General features: G+C 46.1%; 1 protein-coding gene across 1 annotated transcript; it reads right to left on the minus strand.

Moving 5' to 3' along the window:
• Positions 1 to 1,596: 1,596 nt before the first annotated feature.
• DDX42 (DEAD-box helicase 42) lies at positions 1,597 to 17,677 on the minus strand. The gene is made up of 18 exons (XM_084222430.1): positions 17,616 to 17,677; positions 15,559 to 15,795; positions 14,809 to 14,959; positions 14,176 to 14,237; positions 13,142 to 13,178; positions 11,558 to 11,707; positions 11,237 to 11,341; positions 10,547 to 10,666; positions 9,992 to 10,168; positions 9,373 to 9,501; positions 9,076 to 9,175; positions 8,824 to 8,871; positions 8,247 to 8,344; positions 7,138 to 7,414; positions 6,445 to 6,671; positions 5,131 to 5,241; positions 4,534 to 4,635; positions 1,597 to 3,986 (listed from the first exon to the last, which is right to left on the minus strand). The coding sequence occupies exons 2-18, from the start codon at positions 15,777 to 15,779 to the stop codon at positions 2,919 to 2,921; spliced, it is 3,183 nt and encodes a 1,060-aa protein (XP_084078556.1). The 5' UTR covers positions 15,780 to 15,795; positions 17,616 to 17,677; the 3' UTR covers positions 1,597 to 2,918.
• Between the last annotated feature and the right edge of the window lie 39 nt (positions 17,678 to 17,716).

Below are 17,716 nucleotides of genomic sequence, written 5' to 3' on the forward strand. Positions count from 1 at the left end.
CTCCTCCTCCACCCCGGCCCAAAAACAAGCCATAAAACCTCATTCTCCTCCACGTGCAAGTGACTGAGACAAACTTTATGGTCGGGAAGGGTGCAGGGAACACTTGAATCCCCAACATTTCATCCATTACCACAAAGGCCCCTGCATGCAATTGTCATGGCCCTGTCATCTCATTGCAGGCTAAGAAGTGAATAAAGAGAGTCTGTTTGGCTTGTTTCCATCCTTGTATTCCAGCCTGGACACAGCAGTGGGGGAAAGGCTGGAACCCTGTCCCCAATTCCCAGCCAGGCCTGTTTGCCCTCTGCCCCTGCCATGGACAGCAGCCCCCTGCACTGCTGGGAAAGCTCGTTGGGAAAAGACTTTCCCAAGGAGCTGTGTAGAGGGCAGATAAATTAAACAGCATGGTGGTGGTAGCATGGAGCATCTTCTTCCTACACAGCTCCTCAAGGCAGGAATTTCTTGCTAAGGCCAGGGACCAGGTAAATAACTGTGTGCATTCCCATCTCTGCCAGTGAAAAGCTATGGTGGCATAGGGAACTGGAGGGACAAACAGCCAGGAGCCATGTCAGGGAAGGGCTCGAGGATGCACAGTTTTAAAATCATCTCTTGGAAGGAATTAGTCTCTTTGGAGGACACCAGCACAGCTGCCACTGCAGGGCCAGATCCCCTGTCAGGGCAGTTGGAATGCTGCTCACACTGCTCCCTTGTTCTGAGGGATGGAGCCAGCCCTCCCATGGACCTCACACAGCCCTGCAAGCTGACATCTGTGCTCTCTGTCACTGATCAATATTTAATCACTCTCTTCCCAAGAGGCTCCTGGGAGGTGGGAGAGGGGTGAGGAATTCCAATAATCCTACAAGGAGCAGAGGGAAGTGTTAACAAGAAAGGGAGAACCCCCAGCATATGCCTCACAGGGGGCCAGTTCCCAGTGGCAGGGAGCTGGGATCTGGGAAGGGAGGGAGCAGATGGCAGCTCAGACTATGGGGCTATTTTTATGTTTTGTTTTGAAACTCCAATCTTTAATTGCAGCAATGAACCTTCAGGGTGAGAAGGGGAACACAACAGCTTGTAAAGCCCTGCCAGTCTGCCCTGAAACACCCTTATCTTCACACCGAATGTGCAGAGCTCAAACCAGGGCAACAATTCCTGCCCAAACTGTGGGGAGGGAATTCTGGAAACTATTTTAAAAAACTCCAGCAGATCAGAGCTGGTTTCTGAGGGGGCCCAAATAATCATGTGGTGTCTGAACTGTAGCCAGTTCAGGTGTCAGATCTTGGGGCTGTCGCTGAGCTCTCTTTTCAGGTCTGCCCATGACTCCACAAAAAGCTGGGGGAAATGAATCACATGTCCTGGGCTGTATCCTTTCCTCTTCTAAAGCAGAAGAAAATCTATTTCCCAGGAGACCTTGAAGCTAAAACAGGGTTTGTGAAACATTTTGGGGTGAAAGATACTAAGAAAAACCACAGGAAGTATTTTATCAACTACAATCCACAGTATCTGGTGAGACAGACACAGTCAGATCTCCAGACTGTCAGTTCTCCATCCACACACCAGGGCAGCCAAAGGAAGGAGAATAAAAAGCACATGCTGCATATTTTTGTACCAGTAATAAAACATTTACTAGAGCAAGCAGAAAGTAAATGCACAGCTGATAAAGAAAACATCACAATGTCACAAAACCCTGACAGCTTCTGGTACATCTTCCAGTGGAAACGAGCCAGCGGTGGGTGCTGACATGTCCCAACTGAAAAGTTCTTCCCTACCTTGTGGCAAAAAAAAAAAAAAAGGAAGTTAAAAAATGGGAATACACACAATGAGTTAAAAATGGGCAAGCAAGATTTTACAGATTTACTACATGTGTCCAAAACAAGGCCAGATTTGAACTGTTTCTTTTCATTAATTGTTTTCTGAGTTCTTCCTAAAGGCTTCTGAGCAACAGATCCCTGAATTTCTGAATCTTCTTCCTTTAGCCACACTTCCTGGGGGGCTCCAGCCTCTGATTGTTGTGGTCTATCTACATTGTCTTCCCTTTTTTGTTTTTAATTTGAAGAAAGCACTCAATCCTCTCAGAACAGAGGGTGCATAGGCACAGCAGAGACACAGGTTTGCTATGCAGGCTTCTACCAGAATGAAGGATATTAGAAAACAGAAGGTTCTTCAAAAGAAAAAATATCTGGGCAATGGAATTGGAATTAAAGTACTGATCACAAACAAGCCAGGGAGTCCAACCTACACTACAAGTGAATTTGTGGTTTGCTGGGATGGAGAAGGATCCCTGGAACAGTGCCACACACACCAAAATAAAAAAAACAAACAAAAAAAAAACCCCAAAACAATGAAACCAATTTGCTCTGCCCCACCTTCAGCAAAGCAAATTGATACATTCTTAGTTGATGGGGAGAGAGGTAAAGGGTAACCTGGAGACCAAATTATTTGGGGAGAACATGTGAAAAGGAGATGGAGGAAGAACTCACCATACTGACCAAACTGTTGCAAGATTAATGTCTAACAGGCAGGTCCTGAGCATCTCTAGGTGGACTGGACTGGTTTGTAAATGTGAACGCTGGTTAAGAAAAGACTAATTTATACTTCTATGGACAACAGTTTCTTAATGTTCCAAGGATGTGGAACGGCCTCTTTTTGTCGAGAAGATCTGTTTAAATCCAGCAGAGTCACTCGAGCACTGAAGGTTTCAAAGCAGAACCCAGGGAGCTTTATCAAAATGATTTCTTTCACTATGTGTTGTGTGCACTTCGCTCGTTCGGGTGAATCTGTCCGCAGATGAACTTGCATGGGGGTTCTCTTGCTTCCCTTCTCCTGCCCCAGCTGCTCAACAACCAGTTACCAACAACCCCAAGAAATCCTCTGGAAAACGACAACACTACCTGCAGAGATTCCAGGCTGTGAACCGCCAGCTTTTAACTGTCCCACCGGCTCTTCTTGCGTTTTGGGGGCTCTGGGACAGCAAAACCATCTGTCTTGTCTCGGCTGTTGGCCTCCTTCCTGTTCTCTCCATTCCTGCTCTCGCTGTTCCTGCTGTCACCGTTGTTGCGGTTGCCGCCCGGCAAGTCGGTGAAGTGCCGGCCCTCGCCGTGGCGATGGACGTCGCCGTGGCGGCTGTCGCCGTGCCGGGAGGGGTCACTGTGCCGGCCACCGCCTTCGCTGTGGCGCTGGCCCTCGGTGTAACGCTGGCCCTCGGTGTAACGCTGGCCATCATTGAAGCGCTGGCCCTCGGTGAAGCGCTGGCCATCATTGAAGCGCTGGCCATCACTGAAACGCTGGCCCTCATTAAAGCGCTGACCATCGTTAAAGCGCTGACCATCGTTAAAGCGCTGACCATCGTTAAAGCGCTGACCCTCATTGAAACGCTGACCATCACTGAAGCGCTGGCCCTCGTTAAAGCGCTGACCATCGTTAAAGCGCTGACCATCGTTAAAGCGCTGACCATCGTTAAAGCGCTGGCCCTCACTGAAGCGCTGGTTCTCGTTAAAGCGCTGACCCTCGTTAAAGCGCTGACCATCACCGAAGCTCTGACCATCACTGAAGCGGCCACCACCGCCCTCCCCTCGGCCAGCGCCTTCCCCTCGGCCGGTGCCCTCCCCTCGGCCAGCGCCCTCCCCTCGGCCGGCGCCACCCTCGGCGCGCCGCGGGGCCTCGCCGTGCCGGCTGTTCCGGCTGTCGTTGTACCGTTCTCTGCCGATGCCGCCGCCGCCCTCCCGGCTGTTGGCGTTGTTGAAGCCCTGCGCTCCGGCGCTCGGGAAGGGGGGCACGCTGCTCAGGCTGCCCGTGCTGGTGAAGCCCGGCACTCCCTTGGCCGCCGCCGTGGCTGCCATGGGGCTCTCGGGACCGGCGGCGTTCTGCTGCGCTGAGCTCGTCGGGACGGAGTTCAGGCTCCCGGCGCTGGTCCAGCCGCTGGCACCAGCGGCAGAGCTCCCAGTCTTTTGGTTATTTAAACTTGCAGCAACAAAGTGACTCTTGTACTGGGACTGCAGGAAAGGGAGAGACAAGAGAGAGCAGGTTTGGTTCTGTGCTGTCCCACAGAACACGGAATCATCGTGTGTTCACAAGCCCACCTTGGATTTTGGGGCAACAGAATTCCTAGAAAAAGTCAGTCTTGGAGTGATTACATTCCTCCTGTGCTTATGGACACAGAGTTAGTAACAGGCACCTCCTACTAGACAACACCAACAAGGGAGTTCTTACATTGTGGGGTTAATTTTTACACTGAAGAGAAAGAGCTTCTGCTTCCCCTTTTGATTGCAATTACACTACTGCTGCAAAGCAACCTCCACAGAATCAAGCCCAGTGCAGAATCCAGAAAGAAAAAAGAGAAAAGAGGCAGCAGAAAACAAAGTAAGTTTGGCAAATTTGTGCAAATGTGTTCAGTCCAGCCTGCACCTAATTCCACCACTTGGGACTGCCATGCTGAGTGTGCTGCAAATGACACAGCCACAACCACCACCCTCAACTTCCCTGAAATAAAAGGCCTGCTGCATTTTCAGGGGAGAAAAGGAGTCCAAGCACGAAACCAACCTGGAAAGCTGCTTTCATTGCTGTCAGCCTGTCCCCCATGGCCCCTGTGGATGGCTTGTAGGCCTCATAGTTGCTCATCACACTGTTGTTGTTTCCACGGTCCTGTGCAAAAACAGAAAGGGAAGCTGCAGAGGTTTATCCCACACAGACACACTCAATTCAACCACTGCTCACATCTATCCTCTCTCTGCACTCAGGAAATACATCCACTAAGGATGACAGACTTCTGGAGAGCCCTGAGCAGTGGAACAGTTTGCTCCATTTTTTTTTTCTGCCAAGAATCAGATTGGAAATGGCTGGGAATTTTGAAGTAATTTATTAGCATTTATTTTACAGCGACAGTCTATTTTATGAGGAATCTCCAAACCTTCTGGATCATTCCAGCTCTAAAAAAAAGCAGCTCTTAACAAGGGAAGAACAGCACAGGAGACTTTCACTTGAGATATATGATCCTAACTCTGAAAGATGCTGAGCTATGAGAACTTTTAAAGCAGACACTGTAATCCAGTAGCAAGATTTTTTAAATTAAAGAGTAATCAATACTAAGTGAAAAAGTTCCAAGAATCTGTGAACAACCTCTTCAGCATCTCTACTTACAGTATTTTCTGAGCCCAGCCCGGGGCGTTCACGGTACCCCAAGCCACCACCACCAATATTCAGCTTCTTGCCCTTCCCTCCTTTAAAACGGGATTTCCGGAACCACGGGTTCTGTAAGAGAGGGACAAGTGCTTCTCAACACAGGGAACAAAAAGCTTCACAAATGCATGTAATGAGGCTGAGAAAAAAGGGATACTGAGCATTTCAGAAGAGAAACATAAGTACTGTTTTCCATTTAACCACACAGCTGCTGTAGGCAGTTGTGCCATGTGGGTCTGATGCTTTAAGTTACAAATGCTTTCTATGAAAACTAATTTTACACCTTCAGCTCTCATTCAAGTTAAGGTTTTGGGGGTTTGCATTCTAATAAACCCAGGAATAAACACAGTTTCCAATGCCATCACTTGGGAGCTCTGCTCTTGCTCATACATTGGTTTCACTGATTTAGCCCAGTGCTTGGCTAACGAGAAATGAGGGTCTGTCAGCAAAACTTTCTGCTCCAAGCAGTGGCCAGGGAATGTCAGCCCAACCAGACCTGCTGTTTCTAGCTGTTTAAATAATAGTTGGCTGCACCTCTTTTTATGCCCTACAGTCTCTCCAAATGTAAGTCATTTGGCTTCCTACATGCTGTTCTCAAGGTAGTCAGGGGAGCTCTGTCTCACTAATTCCATCCCTTCTGAAAATGCTGCCTTTGTCAGAAAATTTACTTTTGGCAGCTGCTGTCCAAGCTACTTGCTAATATGTCCACAGGCCTGCTAATCCATCTCTGAATCTGGGAGTTGCCAAAAAGCCTGGGCTCTCTTGCAGCTATACAGACAGCAAAAGACAAGAAATTAAAAGAGTTGGTAAGTTCAGTGGCACAAGCACAATTGCTGCAGCTACCTGTCAGACCTATATATAGCAAACCTGTCAGAGAGCACTGCCAAGCAGGTGGAATGATCAAGCAACAGCCCTTTCACAGAGGGAATGTCCCTGTAATTGTTTTCTAGTTTAGCTTTCAACTAAGCTGCATCTCCCAGGTGCCTGCTATAAATCTGACTGTAATGAGACACTGGAATGCTCTGCTGGCATCAGCAGATTACAGCTCCTAATTTCCTAGACAGTGCCTGGCCCCAAAATAGATCACATACTGTGTTACAAAATCTTCATGGATTCTTTCAAAGGCCATTAAAACCACTAGGAAACCTACTTTAAACCAGGACAGATCCCCAAAAGGTCACTGCTAACACACGACGGAGCCAGCAACGTGAACTGGCTGACTTTGTGCTGAATCTGGAGCGAAACTTCCTCACCTCAAGTTTTGCTGGTTCATACCTGCATTGCCAAATCCAGCAGCTCTTTGGAGACGTGCTGGTTGGCACCCTCCAGGTTTCTGACGAGGTCACCAGCGAAGTTGCTGTCCTTGGGGGTCAGCAGGGTGTAGGCCACCCCCTTCTCCCCCGCGCGGCCGGTGCGGCCGATCCGGTGCGTGTGGGTGTCGATGTCCCGAGCCACGTCGTAGTTGATGACAGTCTTGATGGAAGGGATATCCAACCCTCGAGCTGGAAGAAAAAGCAATGTGGTGGGAAGTGTCATTATCCCAATTAACTCAGAGCAATTGCTCTGGTACCAGGGTATCACCCTGCTCTGGTCCTGCAGGCAAAAGGAATGTCAGCTGATGAATGAACAGCAACCACTTCCTTAAGACACAGCTTTTCTTTCTGTATATTAAATGTCAGGCTGTAATTTAGGCATCATTAAGAGACTAAAAACAACCTCATTTGCCAATGCCATGTACTGCACAGGCACAGAGTGAGACTCTTGGGGGTGTCTGTGCAGGGCCAGGAGTTGGGTTCCATGACCCCTGGGGGTCCCTTCCAGCTCAGGATATTCCATGGTTCTGAAAAGCACCTGGAACACAGCGTCCTGCAGGTGCAGAAGTCAACCTGGTTGCCTTCCACTGAAACATGCTTGCCTTTCTGCTGATACACACAGCTTGTCTGAGCTGCTTTCCAGAAGGTCACATACCTGCCACATCAGTAGCTACCAGGATGGGGATCCCCTTTTTCTTAAATTCCGAGATGACTTTATTCCTCTCGCTCTGGTCCATGTCCCCATGGAGCAGCCCAAGGTTATGATCCTCCTGCTTGAGGTTATTGGCCAGCTCCTCTGCGTTGGCTTTCTTGGTGACGAAGAGGAGGACGCTCCCGGAGGACGTGAACTCCACCAGGCGCCGCGTCAGCCAGTTCCACTTGCTGGGCCCAGAAGGAAAAATCTCCACAATCTGAGTGACATCTTCATTTGCCTAAGGGCAGAAATGTCCTCAGAGTCAGGAAAGTGGGAGCAACACACAGATTTCCCACACATTCTGCATCACAAGTAATACAGTGCAGTGCAGCTTACAGCACTACCTGCAAGTTTTCTCTGACAGATTTAATTTTGACACATTTTAATATGACAAGGATGATGCTCCAATTATACAGTAATAGTTTAGATCAATGAATAGAGGCCCTGTGACTGAGCTGTGAAAGCTGGTGCTTTTCTTAAGCGAAATCAAGGATATTTTTTCCCAGAAAGAAGGGGCTTCAGGAAGTAATTTCTTTTGTTATAAAGGGACCTGATGTAAAAACCAAAAAATACAGAGAACTGGCTGAAAGAAGGATGTTCTCAAGGCACCTTGTGAAATTTCTCAACAGTTTCAATATATTATTAGCAAAGTTTCTTCCCAGCAAGTTTATATCTGCCCACTTCATCAGCTTCCTACCAGATCCCAGCCTGCTGATAGTTCAGCTGTTACTGTCAAGCAAGTCCAGCATCAACATTCCCATGGAAACCATAGGACAGAGATTTTAACTTTCAAATTCTTTGCTGCAGAAGTTGCAGCTCTGTTTACGCTTCTGAGATAAAACTGAGAGATGCAACCATTGATTCAGCCTAGTAACAAAAATAAACCACCACGGTTGAAAGGTCAACAAGATAAAAATAGAAACCCACTATTTCTAAAACTTTCTATTTTTGCTAAGCACAAATTATTTAAAACTAACTATAAATGATGATTCTTGCAGTTTAACTTAAATTTCAGAGAACAGAAACAGAACAATTCCTTGCTCTGAGTGCCTCAAGTATTATGGAATTACCTCTCCAATGTCTCCTTGCACAACCCGAATTGGGTCGATCAGAATGTCCCGAGCCAATTTCTCAATCTTCTTCCGGAACGTGGCACTGAACAAGAGGGCTGGAAGAGAAACAGGCTTCAAATGCCTTGAAGTAGAAATTTCCTTTCAGAACTGTAAAAACACTGCACAGATGTTGTGAAGGAGGACCTGGATTCCTGAGTGTCAGTGAACTGAAGCTGAGGTTTTATGGGTTCTAATGGAAATTACCAACCACTGTTAGAATACCACAAAATGGAAACACATTTCATAGCATCTGAAATATTGATAATACAGGGCTCTGCTGTGAACTTTCTCTCATGGCACCTCAGAACACTGAATTTCAAGGCATATGAACATGAATTCAGCTAATCATCTTTGTTCTGAGTGCAGCTGGTGGAGGGATTACAGAGAGATGAGTTGAATGCCCACATGTCACAACTGCTCCCTCCCAACAGCCCACGCTGAGAATAACACCAGTGGACTTTGGCACAAGTCTCCTGGTGTGGCTGTGTCCAGAACTGGAAATCCAAGCTCTGCTCCAGACTCACTGTTTACTCACTCTGTCTGTCAGGACGTACGTGGCTTGCGATTGATCTGACCTGGTATTCTGCAAAGGAGAAGAAATGCTCTCATCAACCCTGTAAACTCATTGTTTAGAAAAACTAAGTCAAAATGCAGTTTCCTTGCTTTATTTAACATATAATCACAGAAAGAATGAGTGCTTCTCACTCACTATTTAATTTTACAGACCCCCTAAGCTGGGACTGGGCACCACTGCTTTCCAAAATAGTGACTTTGGTTCAATACGTACCAAACCCCATATCAAACATTCTGTCAGCTTCATCAAACACAAGGTAAGTGACTCTCTGCAGGTTTGTAGCTTTCTTTTTCACATGATCAATCAAACGACCCTAGTAAGAAAAAACTCCATATGTTAATATATACAACCACCTAGCTCCTTTGCATCCTGACTTACCAGAGACTTACAACAGAAAACATCTTAAGCCTTCAGTCTAGTGTCAATATTCACATCATAGAACAGATTCTGACAACTTTTTTTCAAGCTGAACAGTGCAAAACTCTGTTTTTGGTGCCCACAGGTACTTACTGGTGTGCAGACCACGATCTCTGCCCCCTCCTGCAGGGCCTTGGCTTGCTCCCACATGCTCCCTCCTCCGTACACGGCCACAGAGCGCAGGTTGTAGGCCTTGCCAAAGCGCTTGCACTCGGAGTGGATCTGAGGGTGTGACACAGACACAGCACAGCTCACATCACACAGCTCTGAGACAACACACCTACCCTGGAATGCAGCATGGAGCCTGAAATGCACTCTTCAGCTACTAACTCAATTCCAAACTCCTCAGGGGTGAATACTTCGACATATGTGGATGATTTCCAACAACTTGAGAAACCTACTTAGGCATCCAACAATAATTTAACCTGCAGGCTTTATCATTCTGCACATACAATTTGTCACAATGCATACACAGCATTCTTATACCTAAAAATAATATAGGAGCATGGTGCAAAAATTTAAAATTTTAGGTTAGTCATGATTCTTCGAGAAAACCATGGTAAGAAAGAGCTGTGAGCTGGACCCAGGCTACTCATGCACAAAGCAGTTTTTTTCAAATACTTTCCTGATGTTGTCTGATAATTTCTGCCAAGAATTTTGCCTCCTTCTCCAAGGAGACTGGCTGGTAGATCCAGGAATGCTACACACCTACCTGCTGGCAGAGCTCCCTGGTCGGGCAGACGATCACTGCGATGGGACCATCCCCTGGCTCAAGCTCCTTCTGATCCATGATGTGGATCAGCATTGGCCAGATGAAAGCAGCTGTTTTCCCACTTCCAGTCTTGGCTATCCCAATCATGTCTCTGCCACTTAGTGCCACTGGGACACCCTAAAAAAAAGGAGATTCTAAGCCCACATTATGCCCAGTCTAGCACATCCTTGTACAGGAAAACTCAGGTAACGAGGAAAGCCCAACCCAAAAAACCCCTGAACTTTTCATACATTTCTCTAGGCAAAAGATATCACTTGAATGTTCTTTGTTCACCAAAACAAACAATGAAAAAGGAATGTGGATATAGTTACAGTGGTCATTCAACAAGAAAAAAAGTGGCCAAACTTCTATTTAAAAAATACCAAAGCCATTTTTCTAGAAAAGCCCACTCTGCAGGCAACTAGAATTGCATTTGTCTCCTCCTCATGTTGATGAGGAAGCTTTGCATGTGTTATTTTCGTTCCCTTTACAAGTTTGAGAAGTAACAACACTCACCTGACATTGTATTGGAGTGGGTTGGGTATATTCAGATTTCCTAATCTGATGCATAAGTTGCTCATCAAACCCAAAATGAGCAAAACTACTGCCAGGCCTTGGAGGAGCAGCCCCGGAGACCTTGGAAAGAGAAAAAGATCTTTGTTCATGAACAGTGAGAGAAAAACAAAGAGCAATCTGTTAAAAAAAAAAAGAAGAAAAAAAAAGGGTCTTTCTGCCTCTGAAAAAGAATTATACTTTTTGAGTGGACATTAAATTTAACTGGGTACAAATTCCAGATGTGTTGTGTAAATACGACTTTCAGGTATAAAAATTTAATTATCTGTCAATCACCATGAGCTACTAAACATCGTTTTTACCTCCTTGTGTTTAACTGATGTTCTACCCCAAATAATTCCCTTCACAGAAGGTCACCCCACAAACACATCAGAAATGGCAAAGAACTAATTCCTGCATCTATTTCCAGTTTTAACTCCTAGCTCTGGAGGTCTTTAGTCCCAGTAGCTTTTCTCACTGCCCACTTTCACAAATCCATAGCAGACCTCCAAGAAATCAACGTCACTGCAGGTTTCTGAGAGGACTGGATTCAAAAGCTGGAGCTCCCAGTGGAAATCTTCATTTAAACTAAGATAGCCCAAAGCTGGAAGAGAGTTCAAAGCTGCTGGGAGAGCAGTTTTGTGGCCAGCTTACCCGGAGATTCAGCTTATGCCGTAACTCCACCACTTGCTGAGGGGTCAGGCTGGTGATCTCCTCATGCTCATCATAGAAATTTTTCTCAAATGGAGGGTATTCAATCTGCAATGTAATTAATTCATTACTCAGTTAGTCCAGATGCAAAATTATTTTTTTTCCCTAAAGTTCTTAATTGTCTGCCAGAACATTTGCTTAAATGAAGCCATTTCAAGGAAATTTAGTAAGACTTACCTAAGAAAGCACTGAAATATTACAGAGGCCCCTCAGCACTTGCTTTTTGGAGTGCCTCAAACAGAACAGAAGAGAAGTCCCTCCTACCTCTGAATGGTCAATAGGTGGAAGAGGATCAATGATTTTTTTGGAGGGTGCAATCGGATTCCCATCACTGTCATACTCCAGGTTATCCTCCTCCTCCTCCTGCACCACACCAGCAGTGGGGTTCTCTGCCATGTAGCGAAAATATGCCTCCTGCAGCAAAACAGATCAGCAAACTCACATACAATAGGATGCAAAAGTACTTCTGTTTGGTGAAGTGATGTGTGTGCTAAGTGGCTGTCTGCTTTCACATCCACCACTGAGGAAAAAGGTAACTACTTTCACTAGAACTGATTCTTCTAATAAACACCAACAGATACATCCTGAAGGACAAGAAGTATAAATGAAGAAAACAACTCCAGTGTCAGCTACACCACAAAATGCTCCTAAAAGCCAAACTTCTCTTGTGCCTGTTTAACAACTCCTTCTACCAAGTTTTGTTATGTTTTCCAACAGAAGGATCTATTCCTATTTCCACAGGAACAAAGCACAAAACACTGTAGGTTTCTAAGCAGAAAACACATTATTACTAAGCATATGATACTGATTTTTTAAAAAATGCTATGCCAAAGATAGTTCCTTTACTTTCCCTAACTAGACTTCAGGAAATGAAGAGATATCTATTTTTCATTGAGAGAGTCAACAACAAATGTGAAAGAAAGTATTTCAGAAGAGTCCTTCAAGACAAGCCTGAGTTAAGACACTGTCACCCTGTCACGTGCCATCCTCACAGCTCACAAAGATGTTTGTGTCTCCCAGATTCTCACTGGTACACCAGTGTGAGACTTCCTCATAGAGAAAACACCACTCTTCCTTGACTTGAAGCAAATATTTAAGATCAGATTCATAAAGCAAGGCTCAGTTACAAATACACATATATACTCATCTGGATTTTCCATTTTTCTGGCCAATTATTCCCCAGTCACAGAGCTAAGCACACAATACACTTGAACAACAGCTGCCCCCAGGCCTAAAGTCACCTCTGCTCCAACTCTGGCACAGCTACACCCACCACATTGGGAGCAGAGGCCCTCAAGGCCAGACAACCCTGCCAAGCTCTGCACTAATACAAGTAACACAAGTGTTAGTAACTACAACTCAGTAGGAAGGTACAATTTGAAATTAAGTATTTTCTCTTTAGTATTTCTGCTACAGTGATAAAGCTCAATGAGAACTGGAGCTCCTCTGACAACAGGGAACAAAAAGCCTGATTCCTGCCCTGAACAGACCCCACATTTCACTGCTAGGACCCTCCACAGTCCAACAGCCTCTCCCTGGTGTCTGCTGGAGCTGATTGTGCTAATTGCAAGGTGTAAGATCCTCAGACACTGACAACCTGTACAGGAAACTTAAGTTCAAACTGACTGAAAGATATCTTCTTCAGTGAATGCAATTGCCTAATACTCTTCTTAAAACACCTGGAAGGGTAGAGAGCAGGGAAACCAGTACAGCTTCCTGCTGAATTGTCCTGATACTGTGCATGACACTGGAATTTTGTTTGTCCCTAGTAGTTAGGTGATTGGAGAGGGAAAGTTAAAAAATACAAAACAACAAAAAAGAAGATAGAAAGACTGCATAGGAACTCACTTGGTCATCTTCCTCTTCAATGTCATCTCGAATACCCCTGGAAAAACAAGCGGAGAAAAAACTTCCCTGCAAGTGTTCCACAGACTCAGCTCAATAGTTTCATTTGATTAGTGCTGAGCTCCAGATTTTGTGGAAGACACAACACTATCAACAGGGCAACATTTATATTCCCAACCCATGGAGTTTTCATATCTGCTGCCAACCATAGCAGTGACCCTGCAAAGACTTCTCTTTAGTACTGAGACTGAAAGATTAGGATTCCATCTTCCCAGCCACATCAAAGATCATCCTGGTCTAAGCTCTTGATGCTACAGAAGTCCCATAACTGAAGAGGAATATGAGCCAGGAAGTGCAAATCCAGTTCAGAACTTGCCCAGGTGGTGATTTGGATCCGGTGTTCTGTGTCAGGACCACGTATAATCTGATCAACCCCATGCAATGTAACCTCTACCAACACATCTGACATTTCTATCAAGAATCAACAGCATAATTATATTCCTTAGTCAAAAGAGATAAGCTGCACGAATTTAAACTGTTTTAAACTCCAAATATAGTACCCTGATCATCATGTGCTACCTAACCTATCAGCTTTAATGTCTAAAACCTAGTCCAAGCTTAGAAGAGTCTCCAGTAGTCCAGGTACAGCAGCACTGACTTATTTTACTCACAAAAATGCAATTTTAAGCTAAACCATTCTGATCTCTCCAAGGGTGTGGGAAGCAGAAAAACTCTCCAGGCTGATCTGGAAAGTGGCAGGAGTACAACATGTTGCCCTGATTTCTGTGACCTAGAAAGGCTTCTGGCAAGGGATAACTCTCAGTATTGTTGCAGTTTGCCATGGGATGCTGCCATGGATTCTTCCCCATTTTTACAGCACAAATCATTACCCACAGCATCTCATGCACAGGTTAATGATGTTTATTAGGTATCTACTACACTGCCTAATGAACAACCACCATCAACAAAATGCACTGGAATTCTCTGAGCACCATACAAGACACAGGCAGGCATGGCAATGATAAAGGAGAACTTACTTAACGTTCTTTTTTTCTTTGTCTTTATCTTCAAGTCTCTTCATGTCTCGAGCAGCTTGATCCTAGTAGGTCATAAAGTTGTCACATGTTAAAAAGACCAAGATGGTAAAGCAAGGAAGGGAAAAATGTTCCTGAATAATTAAACCATTATGTCACAGAGACAACACTTCTTGGACTTGTCTTGTTCCATATCTGATTATGCTAAATAAATTCTCCTACTAGCACCTTTGAATTTATATATTACTCTAAGCTTGTGACAGTGCTATTGAAAAAATAAATTCCCCATATTCCTCCTGAATCCAACTAATAACAGAACTGTAGCTAAAAATCAGCTCATCATAAATTTCCATTTAGGTAGTGAAAAACACAGAAAACCTTAGTTTGATATTCAGAAACAAGCAGAGCTTTATGCTGTATTGTTCTAAAAGCAGTCAAATAGTTAAATTACTGTAAGTCACATCCACTCTTTATCTAATCCATTTCTGAGGTCTAACTAACACCATCCTACATAAACCACAAAGTTAAGTGGCATTTTTACTGCAGCTGCCAAAGCCCTGAGTGACATTTGCTGCCCCTGACTGCACAAAGGGACAGCCACAGTAATGAATAAACATTCCCCAAGCTGGCTCTTGCCTCCACTTCAGCCATGAATGCCTCCAGAGGATCATCATCGCTGTCAGAGTCTGCTGATTTGGAATGGAACTGCTGCCGAGTGGGGGAATTCTCTGCAGGAATGTAGGGCAATTCCACATTGCTGGAATCTTCCTCTTCATCCTCAAAGTACCTGGAAAAAAGTGAACAACAGCCCAGTCAGCACATGGTTTACAGCACTGTGCTGTCTTTCATGGTTTCTGGTTGAGTCAAGGTACCCACATGGCCAAGAGAAGATGTTGAGATTTATTTATTTACAATTATTCATGTTAAAAGTTGGAACCAATGGCAGGGCAGAGATATCATAAAATTGAGTGTCTCTTCATCTTTCTTGTAGGCTCCCCTTAGGTACTGGAAGGCCACAATTAGGTCAGCCCCAAATTCTCGAGGCTGAATAATCCCAACTTTCTCTGCCTTATTTATACATTTATGCAACCAAGAGAAGGGTTAGTAAAGAACTCTGGAGACCAAAATTTTCCTGTGCAAAAGACACCCAAATTTATCCTACTTGGCTCCAACTCTGAGTTTTATTCAACTCACAGAGTGAATAAAATACGTTCTCGAGAGGGGAAAGCTGGAGGAGGAAAGCTCCTGCAGGCTACTGTAGCATCTCAGAGTCTTCTATTATTCTGTATTTATTTACATAAATGTCACAGATACTTCCCCCAACCTCAGAAACATAAAAACATTAAAATCTAGAGCTGCATATACACGAGAAGTGAATGCACTCACGCATTCTCCTCATCAAAATTGGCTCTCTTTGACCCAATTTTGTAGAAGGAAGGCAGCTGAGGAGGCCCCGATTTCGCAAACGCTGCCGAGGAGCCGGCGGTGCCAAAAGCACTGTGGGACTGCTGAGACAGCTTGGGCTCCTCTTTCTTGCCAGGTGTTATGGCAAAGCCACCAAAGCCAAAGCCTCTCTTTGTACCAGGTCCACCCTTATTCCAATTCATGATGCCCCTGATGTACCTGTTAAAAGAACAAAAGACAAATTAATGCTCTTTCTGATTCAGGCAGTTATAGGTAATTGGCATGATTTTTCTTGTTAGCTGATCACTGCAGTCATGACACAGGGACTTGTGGAACTGTGAGTGACAAGAGTTTAATCTGTTTCCCAAAAAGGATGGGGCTCTGGTCTTTTGTCAGTAGTAGGAACATACCCATAATTCCAAAGAAGAATAAAACCAAAGTGGTTGTCTTCCAGAACAGGTCATGTCCTTCAAGGATTGCTTAAACACATTTAAGATGTTACCTGTCCTGTTTGCAGTCTAAGACAAACAAACCCAAGGCCAGAACTTTGAACACCAGGAGGAACAAGAGAAGAAAAGGCAGCTCAGTGCATATTTTGCATGTCCATGTTGTCCCATCTCTAAGTGTTTCATGGCTTGTCAATACCTCACTCCTGCAACCCAGCAACCTCCAGAGAAATGGGCCCAGAGCAGCACAAGGCCCTGTGTGAGCCCAGGCACATCTGTGCCAAAAGCCAGCTCCCTTTGCCTCTTAAACCACCTTCAGCCATATATATAATCTCTAATGTATTTATATGCTCCCCCATCTCTGTTTTTCAAACAATATTTTAAACATTCCACATAACAGTGTCTGCCCAGAACTTGATTTTCTAAGATGATGACTGAACTGATATATTAATATTTACAGTTTCCATTCTTGAGTCATTCAGTTACCTGCATGGTCAAGCAAATCATGCCTGCAAGACAGGAAAGAGAGCAAGACAGCCACTGCTTTCCAAGGCATTATAACTGACTGTCCAAAGGCTACAAGTCTTATTATACAAATCCTCACACTGAGGATCTTCAATGAGATCAGAACTCACTGGCAAAAAAGCAACTTCAAAACAATCCAAAGGTAAATAGTGCAGCTGGTTCCTGTGCTGAACATTTACCAACTTGGGGCTTGCTCAATAAATCTTGAGTCAAGACCAAAGCTCAGTAGTAGGTTTTGGGGGAAACTCTGTTGTTCAGCTCTCCACGGCAGCAGCTGACCATGGAGTCCTGTTTTCCCTCTTGTCCTGACACCCTGTAGCTTTTACACCTGCGGATCCGTGGCACTGGGAGATCAAAAAGTACAATAGAGGGGTGAGAGGTGGAACCATATTTCTGCTGTCAGAGCACAGTGGGAATGTTTGAAAACTGTTAATTTAAAATCTGATTGTAAGAATTCTCTCTCACTTTACTTATCCACCTTTTTCCCCCTTCCGCTATCTCCAAAAATAAGGAGGACCGCTTTTTGATTGTCATACAGCAGCAAAAGTACAAAACACGGTCAGTTCGCCCACTCGCCAGCAGCGAGCGAGCAGGGAGAGATTCCCACAGGACGCAGAGACCGCAGGAAAACCCCGAGGGCTTCTCTGGCCTGCGGCCCCGTTCTGCGGGAGGGAACTCGCGGGACACGGACCCCGCCGGCGGCGCCCGAGACCCGCGGGCACGGCCGCGATGCGCCCCGGCCGCTCCCGTTCCACGGGGGAAGGGCGGAGGGACCCCCGCCCGCCGGGACCGCCCTCCGCAGGGCACGGCAGGGACCGGGCCGGGGGGCACAGAAGCCGCGGGCAGGCGCTGTCCCGGCACACCGGGCCCTGCTCGGGGCCCTTCCCGCCCGCGGAACCGCGGTGCGGGGCGGGCCCTTTGTGCCGGGCAGGCCCGGGCTGCCCGCGCCCGCTCCAGGCCGCGGCTACGGCGGGTGCCGCCCGCGAGAGGCCCCGCGGGCCGGCGAGGGAGAATCCGCCGACATGCCCAGACCGGCCCCGCTCCCCTCCCTCAGCCCCCCGCACTCACCCGCAGCCGCCGCCGCCGCCACTTCCCCGGTTACCGGGGCGGGGGGTGGGGACGGACGCACCGACGTGCCCACGCACTGTGCGTGAGTGACGCGCGGCGGC

The sequence above is a fragment of the Fringilla coelebs genome, assembly GCF_963513975.1.
Source record: "Fringilla coelebs genome assembly, chromosome: 27".
In the NCBI taxonomy this organism is placed as follows: domain Eukaryota; kingdom Metazoa; phylum Chordata; class Aves; order Passeriformes; family Fringillidae; genus Fringilla; species Fringilla coelebs.

What these genes read in the sequence shown, in the direction of transcription:
- DDX42 (XM_084222430.1), bottom strand. Translation starts at nt 15,779, where the DNA reads ATGAATTGGAATAAGGGTGGACCTGGTACAAAGAGAGGCTTTGGCTTT. An exon ending in CACCTATTGACCATTCAGAG is followed by an intron (nt 11,342 to 11,557) that starts GTAGGAGGGACT and finishes ATTACATTGCAG; the next exon opens with ATTGAATACCCTCCATTTGA. An exon ending in TGCTGGATTTGGCAATGCAG is followed by an intron (nt 5,242 to 6,444) that starts GTATGAACCAGC and finishes CCTCTCTTACAG; the next exon opens with AACCCGTGGTTCCGGAAATC.